We start from the raw sequence: 12,817 nt of genomic DNA, 5'->3' as shown, positions 1-12,817 counted from the left end.
TTCTTTCCCTTCCTCTTCCTCGGAATATAACAGGTGGCATTTTCCTGCTTTATAAAACTTTAAATACCAATAATAAAAGAAAGAGACAAAATTGGAATAACAATTCGAATTTGTCCTAAGTTCTTGTCTAGACTCAAGTATGTGCAATTGTGTCATTGAGATTAAACACAATAGGATAGTGTTTAATTCGCTCAACGTTGGCTCTGATACCAACCTGTCACACCCCGATTTCCACGTGTCTCACCGGTGGGCCCGGTGGGGGATTACCGTGACGATGTTGGCAACAATAAAGTCAAACCACACAATTATATAAATGCACAGCGGAAGCTTAAGATAAATATGAACTTCAACCTCTGGTTGTAATATCAAATGTATTACAGAAGTTGAATATATCCACAGCGGATCAAAATAATAAATATTGTTCATTCAGATACAGCATCGAGTTTGCGAGACTATGTACGATGCTTAGGACGCCAATACCAGCCCATTTCGTATAGTACCTGCACTTAATCTTTTTGGGGAAAATACGTCAGTTTACACTGGTAAATACATTCAACTAACACATTTGAAAATGTTTATTAAAATTGATTTGAATGCACAAGGCACAAACTCTTTTATAACTTGGGAAAATTATTAAAATCTTGTGAACGTTTTACATGTTCTTTTATGCGTTCAGTAGCCCGGATCGTGCCGGGTTAAAGATTTATAGACACACCACATTGCGTAAAACCGTAGTATAAAAACCAACGGCTACGTCTTTTAATTTAAGGTCGACAATGTATACCGGGTGTACGCCTACACCGGGATGTCGATGGTCGTGGTCATTTCGTAAAATGATGCCAAGGATATCCGGGACAACGGTCATTAAACCCCCCAAAGGCTTTTAAGAAACAAAACTGTTTAAATGAGCCGATCATATTATTTAATTAACCACCTAAGCGATGGAAAAATATAATGCTCAATCAAGCGGTATTAACATACCGTAACCCAAGCCCGTATAGGGGAAATAAGTTAAAATATTTACCTTTGCAAGTATTATTCCTTAGTTTGATTAAATCACCGATAGCTTTTACTGGGCTCCTAATCTGGAACGAAGGTTTTAATTAACCTCTTAGAATCCTAACGGGTCTTTATATTGGCCGTAGCCTAGACCGGTTGGTTCCGGAATATAAATATGGTTTAATCGCGCGAAAAGGCGAAAACCAAGAATGGAGTGTGATTCTGACCCAACAAGTTCAGTGACTTGTTTTATATGGGTTTAAGGTTCACACTCTGGAATTTGGGGTCCAAATAATATAATTTGACCCGTATCGGCTAATTTACGAAAGCTAGTTTCATAAGCCGAACCGTGCGCGCAATAGGCGAAACGGTTAACCATGAGAGTCTTACACTTATTTCCTAAGTCAATATGCCTTAAAGAGGTTGTGGTATCAGTAGGATACCTTCCGTGATGCCCGTAACGAGTTTAAGTTAATATTATGCCCCGTAGGGGCTTTTCAGTCATTTTAAAGACTTTTAAAGAGCTTTTCGAGTTCTACAGGAAATCTGAGTTTCCCGAACAGTTTATAAAGTCTAATATACTTTATTTATTATTTAAAATCAGTGGCAACTGGAATCGGGTCAAAAGACCTTGTAGAACTCACGTTTTGGCCGAAAAAGGCATATTCGGTATTTACCGAACCGTAGCCATAACCGCAGGAGCAAGGTAAAAATTATTAAAAATCTTTAAAATTCCAAAAATATTATTTTATAACAGTGGATAAAAGTTTTGGTGACGAAATCTTGGTTTAGATGGGCGTTATGCTAATTGCGCCGTTAATTACAAAAGTTTACTTTAATTGCGCTTTTTAGCATAACTCTCATTCTAGACCTCGGATTGACGTGAAACTTTAAGGACATGCTTATAATTTAGTAAGCAAGGTTATGGTCCGTTCACGTGTCCGAAATACTCGTTTTATTTTTAAAAGGCCGTTACGGTCAACTTTTAGGCGATTAACGGAAATGCGTAAAAGACTCGGACAATTCATGAACCGATCACAGAGGTCTATACCATCATGTAATCTGGTCCTAAGAGAGTCCTAAGGCATATCTATACCTCACTAAAACGGGTCAGAACTGAAGTCAAAGCAAAAGTCAAACTTTTGCGACATTCGGCTCCGAACCGGGTCAATATAGCAAATGGTCGATTCAAACGAGCGTAAACAAGTTTATATACTTAATATCATGTTTTATGAGTGTCAAAACAGGTTTCATAGCATATACATTACAGATTATGTATAAAACGGCAAAACAGTTTTCTGTTGACTTTTTAAGTGCATGTTTGACTCGACATTTGACATAGTTAGAGTGGTGATCAGGGGGAACCCTTTTAGGGGTTTATTACCCACATTAATACCAACTCATAACTACCTTTGATTCGTCATAAGACTGAACCATCTCGGATTTATTTTAAAGTCAAACCGTATTTACGACGGTTTGGTTTCTAGTGATTTTCTAAGCATAAATTGAACTACAAAGGATCTAATGAACTTACAGAAGTTAAGACTTTCTTAGAGAGCAATGAAGAACACTTGAGAGCCTTTAGAATGACCAGAGAAGTGTTGTTGTGTTGTGATGAAAGTTATGAACACAAGTATGCTATTTATAGCCAAAGTCAAGGTCCAAGATCATCACACAACACCCTACAACTGATCATGGATGGTTGGCATGTGTCCTAGAGGGTTATGGGTCGAGTAGGGGGCACCCATGCTGCACTAATTGTCCAAATGATCGTTCACAAGTTCAAAAGGCAAGTCTGTCCAAACATTCTGCATCTGGGCGTCCCAGGCGGCCCGCATGGGAGTTCCATGCATGTTTTAATGCGGGTCGCCTGAGATTCAAACATCAGGCGAGTAAAAGAGGTGGCTCGCGGCCCGCCTCAACTTAACCCCAAACTTCACGCGGGTCGCGAGAGGCCTGTTTCAGGTTTTTAAAATCTTTTATAATCATTACGAAATCCTGGTAATTAATAACGAAATCTTTCGTAATGATTTACCTGACCTTTCGGGTTTGAAGGGGTAACTTTGCGGTTTGGCCCTCGGTTAATTACAACTAAGGACCTCGTGTTATTTACCCGCGTTGTTAAGTCCCCGATTAGTTTATTAATTATTCGGAAAGCCTTAACTTTCATTATTGACGCTTTTAACCCTTCTTATACGAATTCGATCATAACTTTCTCGTTTTAAAAACGGAACTTCGCGGAATTTATACAGTATGTTCTAGTGAGCGTATAATACTGTTACAAAGCCTCGGGAACGTTAAAGGGTCACTCAGAGGTATAATTAAACATGTTGACACGGTTAACCCCTGTAGCTTGTAATCTCTCACTTTCTTCCGCGTTTCGCTTCCGTACGATCCATGATTTATTCGTTTGAAGGTACAAGCACCATTTAGGGTTACATACAGTATATTTACCCTTTGTTGATATTTATAACCCTCGAATTTACATACTTTCAAGGTTTGTCAAAATTAGTCCTTTATTTAATATCAATGCCACGTGTAAACTAATGACACGTGTTAACACATTACTGGACACAAAAATTCGAGGTGTTATAGTAGAAGAGGTAAACAAAGCTTAACACTCCACACATTTGCTTAACACGCCACACATTGTCTAAAACGCCATAGAACTTAGAAAAATGGCGCAGGTTATTACACGGAGGTTTGAGAGGTCAAAGAGATGTTTCGTCCTAAAGTTCTCTGACAGGAGCAGGGTGAAAGTCAAGACAATCAAGGCCATACTTAGTATGGATGAAGCCGTTCAGAGGGATATTCTGGCCCTTGGGATTCTAGTGGCCTACGATTGTGAAAGGACTCGAACGGTAATAAGAATATTGCAGAGAAAATTTCCAGCATATGATGATGATGAAGTATTGATGATACTGATCTACCAAAAGTTACCAGTTGGAGTTTGGATGAACAATCAAGAACGGTGAACGCGAGTTATCAACACGGGGTGGATTATTCATTGACAATGGACGAAATGCTGAACACAGTCAGACTACATCTTCTTGAACAGCTCTGTGATTTAGCACCTTCGAACGATGCGAGATCCAGCGTTGCTATGATATTTAAGTATAGGATGCAACAAAGACGAGACGAGATTATGGCGTTATACGCCAATGCACAAGGTGATGATGAGTCTGAAGAAAGTGATGAACAAAGCGATGGTTACATCTCTGATGTAATACCATCCACAGAAGACTATTAGTTTTTGTTTGATTTCGTCTTAGTTGTACTCTTTTGAATAACTAATGAATTATATTGAATTTAAAAATGCCATGAACACCAAGAAATTTACCTTTATAACATATATGGGTTAATTGAACTGGTGAAATCTACAAAAACGCCTAATGAATTTGGGAACACCATGGACGCAAAGAAGTTAGATTTATTAATTGATTTTAATGAATTTGGGAATGCCATAAACGCCAAAATATTTACATGTAATACAAAAAAGATTAATTTATCGAGGCAAATCTAAAAAAACAATAAAACGTCAGGTAGTTATTGAATCTAATTAAACGACAAAAAAATCTTACACGCCAAAAAATGAAGCGGTGTTGTGATACGCATTGAAAAAAAATAATATAAAAGGACAAAAAAGCCCCTCCGCCCTTCATTATCGCGTGCCACGTGTTCGGCCAGGATTCATTCTTACCGTTTTCACACATTTAGGCGTTTTCTCATGATCCCATTTCTCTCTCTCTCTCTCTCTCTCTATATATATATATATATATATATATATGTATGTGTGTGTGTGTGTGTGTGTGTGAGGGGATTTTGTTCATTTCAAATGTACTTAACCAAAAATATTTAACGGATATTCACTCAATACTCGCTGCCCGTGAACAACCAATGGGACCAAAGATGACGTAATAAATGAAAGGCATGGACCAAATCTGTAATATAGTCATACTATCGGGACCATTTGCGTAATTAACTCAAGATTTTTTCGTTGACCTCAACAGCTTTTGTTCTTCTAGGTAGGGCCGGCTACAAGCAAGTGCAGGGTGGGCCTGTGCTCAAGGTCCAAATTAATATAGGGCCTGAAAAATTTGTAAATTATATATATATAGAGAGAGAGAAAGTATAATGTACTTCACGGCTTAACGTACATTAACGTACACGACAAAAACACAACGTGCGTGATTATGGCTGATAACATGCGTTATTACATTTTTGATCAACTTAACGTGCGTGATTATGGCTCCCATGTGTGATTAGGGCTCCCATGCGTGATTATGGCTCCCATACATGATTATAAGCCTGATCTGACGGTTACCATTGTCTCCTACGTGAAGTATGATAAGCCGTGAAGTATGTTAACCGCACTCTCTCTCTCTCTCCCTCTATATATATATATATATATATATATATATATATAATTTGGTTTTTTATAAATAAGGGCCTTTGTATAACAATTTTAAAGCCCAATTAAAAGTTTTATAAATAAGGGTCTGCTTAAAAGGCCCAATGGCCAATCTTAAAAAAATTTGGATGTTTTATAAATAAGGGCGTGTGTATACGAATTTTAAAAGTCAATTAAAAGTTTTATAAATAAGGGTCTGCTTAAAAGACCCAAAGTTTTATAAACCCAATTAACAAGCCCAGTCCCAAGACCCAAGTGACTAATAAACAAAAGTTGTTAAAAAATAATAACCCAATTGTGAGAAAACAGAACGTCGACTGTCGACATTCACGTTCATCATCATCATCATCATCAGACATTAGACGACGGAACTTGGGGGATTCATCATCATCGTAGGCTCGCAGCAGAGGAGGGGATTTTATCATCATCATTGAGTGAGAAATCAAGGTTCAAGGATATCATAATCATCATCATCAACACAAGAAGTGTTTCAAAGGGCGAATCCAAGGTTTTGTGGGGTGGATAATCTTGAGATTGAGGTATAAAATTCTTATAATTCTTATTTTTAGAACCTTTAGTCTTATTGTGTGATTCTGATTTCATATGTTTAGGGCCCTAAATGCTAATGTTTAGTAACTTTGTTTGATGTTTACTACTTTAAATGTATTATGTATGTTTAGACTTTGTGTGATTGAATGAATGTTTCTGTTTAATATTTAGAAATTATGCCTCCCGTTCCTAAATACAAACACCTAGCTATCCGGCCATCAAAAACGTAAGAAGAGCAAGTTAGAGGAAGAGAAAAGAAAGACGGACGAAGTAAAACAAAACCGAATACACAATCCATGTGATCGTTGCTTACCCTTTAGCCACACTTACAGTAAGTTCATGTGACTATATAATAGAAATGGTCACACTTACAATAATCCATGTGACCGTTGCTTACCCTTTAGCCACACTTAATGGGCAAAATGCTTGATTACAACAACCCTTTTTGCCACATTTTTTTTTAAATTGATGTGGATAAAAATATTTTTTTGGTACTTTATGTGACTGTATAGTAGTAACAGTCACGCTTAAAGTAAATACATGTGGCCGTTTCTATCCTTTAGCCACACTTAATGGAGGAAAATTAGATTTTAACTAACAATGTTGGTACCCTTTAGCCACACTTTTAAGTTATATGGCCACTAAAAACTTGTGTGGCCGTATGATACCTATGATGACTCGAGCTTTGGTCACACTTGACCTGAAAAAAATATGTGAGGCGAAAGACATATAGTCACACTTTTTATGTGTGGCTGTATCCCTATTTTGGCGTAGTGCTATCCGACCATCAAAAACGTAAGAAGAGGAAGTTAGAGGAAGAGAAAAGAAAGACGGACGAAGTAAAACAAAACCGAATACACAAGTTTTTTTTAAAAGAAACTCAAAATTCTAGTTCTAACATGGGTGACGATAATGTGGGTGAAGACAGTGTGAACGTGATGAAGAAGCTAATGTGGGTGAAGACAATGTCACAAGAAAGGCTAAACGGGTTGACGATAATATCTATTGAAAGTGAAATATTAGATACTATGGATTACAAGGAGTTGATCGAGAGCTTTGCTTCAAAAAACGCTAGAAGAACCACACTGTTCGATTAGTAAGTAGGTTCGTTACTTTGATCATTTTTGCTACACCATTTTTGTTAATTTGTTTTATCAATTTCATACCAATTATCATTGTATTATGAGTTTTTAGTATTTATATATTTGATTGAATGATTGATTCATGAGTTTATATTATATGAAGATTTACGAATAGGGCCCAAATTTTTTTATCTCGAACAGGGCCAATTTTTTTTTTTTTTTTTTTTTTTGTGATTTTCGGAGACAACCCTGCTTCTAAGGTCCCATGTACAAAAGAGGTTTTATTATCAATGGTAATATGTGGAACGTTTCTAGCTACTTGATTAGTGATGATTATGTCTTTTATTTGTGATGATTATTTTCTACTTTTTTTTTAATGGCAAATTTGGATTACTGACGGATCACTGGAGTATCATCGAGCCATCAGAGGAACCACCCGATCATATCCATCTCCACTAGGCATAATGCCACACCAATTCAGGAGGAAACCCAGTGAACATGGGAGAACCCCCCTTGTGGGAATCAAACCCAGCACCTATTGATCCCAAAGCTTTATCTCACCACCAAGATGCCACGAGGCTATAAAGCGATGAGCCTGATTATTTTCTACTATAATACCATATATGTCGTTATAAAAGATTTGTCTTTTATTATTATTATTATTATTATTATTATTATTATTATTATTATTATTATTTTATTGATACTATTAAAACACAATTCAATGGACTAGTGATTTACAAGTTTGTACAGCAACATGACAATTTCTTGAAGGAACAACTTTTTATTTTACTATATTCAATACAAAACTTATTATTTTACTAATTTTGTAGTAAACGACAAAACAACCCTGTTATGAATTGGGGTCAACAATTATTAGTTTACGTGTAGTGGTAAAGTCCTAAGAGGTTATATGACAAGTGATAAAATATGTAAGAAAAGAGAGGTTATGCGGTTATATAACTTAAATGTATAATAGGGTTATACCTCTTTAATTATACATATATATCGAGTGTCTAATGCGGTTATACCCCTTTAATTATACATATACTAGGTTAGAACCCCGTGTATTACACGGGTTGAATAAAATAAATGTAATTTTTTATATTAAATAATAAAAAATTATATCTTTATAAATCCCGTATATTGTACGGGTTAAATAAATGTAATTTTATATATTAAATAATAAAAAAAGTTGTATCTTTAAAAAAACCCGTGTATAATCGGGTTGAATAAATCTACCAAATAATAAAAAATTACATCCTTAAAAACTTCATATATTACATGTGTTGAATAGATCTAAAAAGAGTTATATCTTTAAAAACCATGTCTATACACAAATTAAAACCTGTGTAATACACGAGGTTCTATACACGTGTATTACATTCAATGAATGACATGTGTTCTCTTATTGGTTTCTTTTATTATCTATACTATTATAAAAAGGAGAAGTGATGGATATGAATGTAATTTTACATCACATACAACTTTAAAAGCAATATGTACAAATAAAAACAACACATTTGAAAGGGATATAACAATAATTAACATTATTTTTAAGACACCAAAGGAGTATAATCGGTAATTTGCCATCTTCTAGAACCCTAATACTAAATAGCAGCCTTCAATTCATTTAATTCACTGGAAAACCATACGACTCATCATAAATTCCTCATCAATAGCACCTTAGTACATACGATTGAAGAGTCCCAAACCACCGCCACCCTCCTTTCCGGTTTTGTCTCCGCAATTTGTTCCCCGATCACCGCGTCTCGAATAGTCGCCATCGGTGTTGTGCTACACATCCACCGCTGCCTGGTCTTTGCCTCTGCTCGTTGGTGTCGCAAACAGGCCATCTCAGGTATTCATTGGCATCCGATTTGTTCTTCTTGGTTACGATCCTCTAAAACACTCACAGGTTTTAAAAGTTTTTGCTTTTGTTTATTAACGAGTTGACGCAACCCGCGCGTTGCAGCGGGATGTTGATTATGAATTTGTTTTGAGATACGAAAAATTTTAATTTTATGTAACACATTAAGAAAATTTTATGCTTCAATAAAAACTTATTAAAATATATAAATTAAATAAACTTAATTTAAAGATATAAATAGAAAAATCGACTCCTACATAATGATCGCATAAGGATTCTAGAGTTATATAGATTCTTACTTCATTACATCAACAAATAAGTCCATAGATAAATAAAGTAATATAGTTTTTAATAAGTTAGCAAATATTCAGCACACCTAAAAATGAAACTAATTAAATTACTAAACCTTATAGATTCTTTCATATAAATCTGAAAAAAAAAATTAATAACACATGAAGAAAACAATAAATATAAAAACGACGGTGCATAAATTATTAAAACGTGAAGACGATGGGATGTATTTAAGAAACAAAAAACTTTATAACTAATTAAATATTATCGAACATACATACAAAATCCAATAACTATAAAAACTTTAAAAAAGTAATCATTAGATATAAAATTGTTGTACATATTTAATTTGTTTGTATGAAAATTAATATTTACTTGTGAATTAAAAATATTTTCCTTTTGAACGTAAGTAATTATTAGATATAAAATTGTCGTACATATTTAATTTGTTTGTATGAAAATTAATATTTACTTGTGAATTAAAAATATTTTCCTTTTGAACGTAAATGTTGAAATAAATTTGTTTTTAATTCCATTAGTAATAGTAATATAAACTCATTTACAATTTTCAATAAAATCTCAAGGTTCAAGATGTTTTTCATTCCACCCTATTAAATTGAAATCCATTTTATTTTCCTTTCATAAGGGCGGATTCCAGGGGTGTTTTGGACTTCCCAAAAACCCCTTTGGTTTGGCAAAGAGGAAAAACTTTTAAGGGGCGGCAAAGGAAGGGGTTTGGCAAAAGATGGAAAAAAATAGTAAAAACCTTGTATGATTTGAAAAAAGTTAGTGAGAATCTAATAAAACCAATAAAAAAATTTCATGAATCCACCACTATTCCGGCCTTCACTCTCTTGTGACTCTCAATGTTCATCTTCTTCCTTCATTCGAAACAACATTTCAAAAATAACATTGACTTCCTTTTCTCCAACTACCGATTATGCATGTGACTTCATATATTCCACATGGACCACACATGAAACTGATCTACAACAAATCCTTGGGTTCGGACGGACGCTGGGTCACAAAGATATAGACATGTTGTTCGCTTCCGGCAACGGCCGTTGGCCGGGGCTGTAAATGTTCAGATTGTGATATCATGGCCGGCGGTTATGGTGGTGGTGTGGGTTTATATAGGGTGTGAAAAGTGGCAAACGGTGTAAAAGTGGCTTCTCGGCTCGAGGAGATGCATTGGTTTGGTTCTTATTTTTCGACAGCATGTCACGACGGTTATTTAGTTTTTTTGTCGGTTCCGTTAAGACATGTTTCACCACCGATAAAATCACGACGGTTTTGAATGGAGGGTCAAGCAGTTATTTGATGCTACGTCAGAACACACAATGTTTGGTGATGTGGTTTGGTTGTTTTTTGTTTTGTTTTGTATGATAAGATATAATATAAAAAATAGAAGATAATTTCATGATTGTCTATGGTTACTTATTCTTACGTTGCATCTTTTGGGGACGGTTCGTTTATAGCGACGCGCCTTTTGCCTTTCCTTACATCGTATCAACATGGTTGCATATATATTTGAATTGAATGAATAGGTGCCTTATTTTAAATTCATCGATGCCTCTCAAATCAAGCAGTGCTTTTTTATAAATATATAATATATAATATATAATGAAAGGGTGTGAGTAAATAAACTAAAGGGTGTGACTTTTAAAAAAAAGGGAACATAACCCAAGTTGCTAATTGTATAAGGGTATAATTTCTGTACATGTATCTGATTGTTTCATATGATGGATACATTCATGTGTTAAGAGTTTATAACTGTATTATTTGTTTGTTTGTTGTTTGATTTTTTTTTCTTTTTAGTTGAGTGTTGTTTGTTAGTTAGGGTTTGAGTTGATTTATTAGAATTATAGGCAGAAATTGTAATTTAGAATTGATTTTTTTTTAATTTAAGTTGTGTTTACAGGTTTCACTGAAGTTTGTTAATGGCGGAGCTGTTAATGTCGGTAAATACGGTGGGCCTGGACTCATGTTATTCTTGATAAGCTTGTTTGGGTTTTAAAATTTTCATATGTGGTACCAAATAATTGGGTTTCTGCATGTTCAGGTCTACTATGTTTTATATCAAAAACCCATTTTCTGTTTTAATTCCCATGTCTATTAATCTTTGTACTCAAATTGTACCATAAAGAACAGATTTGTGATTTTAATCGATATATATGGCGAAAAAGTAAGCAGCGATCAAAATCAATTTATTCTTCGATCACCATCTTTTAAGAGGAAACGAACGGACGAATGAACAGAGCAAACACACATATTCGGTTGCGTATGACCGTTGTGGCGGCAGAAGTAGTGGTGGCAGCCGCCCATGCTGCCGCTGAAGTCGTTCGCTTGACGTCCATTGTGCATCCGTCGAGTAAATCCGCAGAAGAAATGGTTGCTACCAAGATTCAAACAGCTTATCGCAGGCACTTGGTAAATTATATTAGCACAATAAATATTTGTAAAACAGTTTCTTGATATGTGGGGTTACATAATTATATTGTTTTCAGGCGAGCAGGGCGTTGCGTGCTCTTAGAGGGCTTGGGCGGTTGAGATCGGTGATTCAAGGTCAATCGGTCAAACGCCAAACAACGTCGGCGTTGAAATGTATGCAAACATTGGCTCGTGTACAGTCTCAGATTCGGTCAAGGCGTGTGCGTAGAAACTCTAAAGAAGAAACGGAAGCCAGTTTATGAAGGAAACAGGGGGCTCATACCCAAAGTACACGACTGCTGCTCATAAGAATCACGAGTGTGAATACTACACAAAGTTTACAACATAGGCTCCGCCGACACCAGTTTTTCTTTTTTGGTGGTTTGGAGTACTGGATCGGGATGGTGCGCTGGAAAGTCCTTTGCAATCAGATCCTAAGGCTGAAGAAGTGGCAGGGTATGTGCATTGGCTGCTATAGTCCATATACATAGTTGCGTGATACTCACACATTGCATCGGTGAAAGCCTAAAGCTTCTGTGGTAAATTTCATTTGCTTCGTTTTTTAACTGCTAATGTTTTGAAAGATCCATTGTAAGTCGATGATGAGATTCAGTGTTTAAGATCAGTTGTTTACTTGTTTAAGGGTATGACTGTATGAGATGTAATAAGTGCTTTATATTTCTATATGTTTATGTGTGTGTTTATTTTTGTTATTTTATTAAAACTTTTATTTGAATAAATGAATAGGCTATGGATTTTTGACTGAAACTCTGAGAGATTTAAGTAGTCTGGTTGAAGTTATCCTTCTATGTTCAAATGTAATAAAGTGTGATAAAAGTGGGTAGTGGCATACTTTTTAACCAAGGCAGCGAGTTGGTGAATTTATATTAAAATTAGTTGGAAAGACTTGTAAGACCACTTCGGTGCAGATTGTATATTTAAGGCAAATTAATTAAGGAGTCTATAGTGGTTAATCTTTAGACCTTGGTGATGTTAGCCTTGAATTTTAGTGTTTTTGATGTGCGTGAAGTGTGTTATTATTTTGATGAGTATTTAAGCCCCTTTTTACACTTTTAGCCAAGTTTTAAATTTATAAAACACGATATTCACTAACACTAAACACACATATGGGCAAGTGCACCCATCGTGGACGTAGTATAGTGTTGGTAAGATACCGAGGTCGTC

At 35.4% G+C, this 12,817-nt stretch overlaps 1 protein-coding gene across 1 annotated transcript; it reads left to right on the top strand.

Annotated features, from left to right (window-relative positions):
• Nucleotides 1-11,485: 11,485 nt before the first annotated feature.
• On the top strand, nucleotides 11,486-11,933 carry LOC110905575 (protein IQ-DOMAIN 1-like). The gene is made up of 2 exons (XM_022151222.2): nucleotides 11,486-11,632; nucleotides 11,710-11,933. Exons 1-2 carry the CDS (start codon nucleotides 11,486-11,488, stop codon nucleotides 11,893-11,895), a joined length of 333 nt encoding a protein of 110 aa, XP_022006914.2. The 3' UTR covers nucleotides 11,896-11,933.
• The last annotated feature ends 884 nt before the right edge of the window (nucleotides 11,934-12,817 follow it).

This window comes from Helianthus annuus, chromosome 15 (assembly GCF_002127325.2).
Source record: "Helianthus annuus cultivar XRQ/B chromosome 15, HanXRQr2.0-SUNRISE, whole genome shotgun sequence".
Taxonomy (NCBI): Eukaryota; Viridiplantae; Streptophyta; class Magnoliopsida; order Asterales; family Asteraceae; genus Helianthus; species Helianthus annuus.
The sequence above is the reverse complement of the archived record's forward strand: the minus strand, read 5'-3'. Positions and strand labels throughout refer to the sequence as shown.

Coding starts and splice junctions, on each gene's coding strand:
- LOC110905575 (XM_022151222.2), top strand. CDS start 11,486: ATGACCGTTGTGGCGGCAGAAGTAGTGGTGGCAGCCGCCCATGCTGCC. Junction 11,633..11,709: donor CAGCTTATCGCAGGCACTTG/GTAAATTATATT, acceptor TATTGTTTTCAG/GCGAGCAGGGCGTTGCGTGC.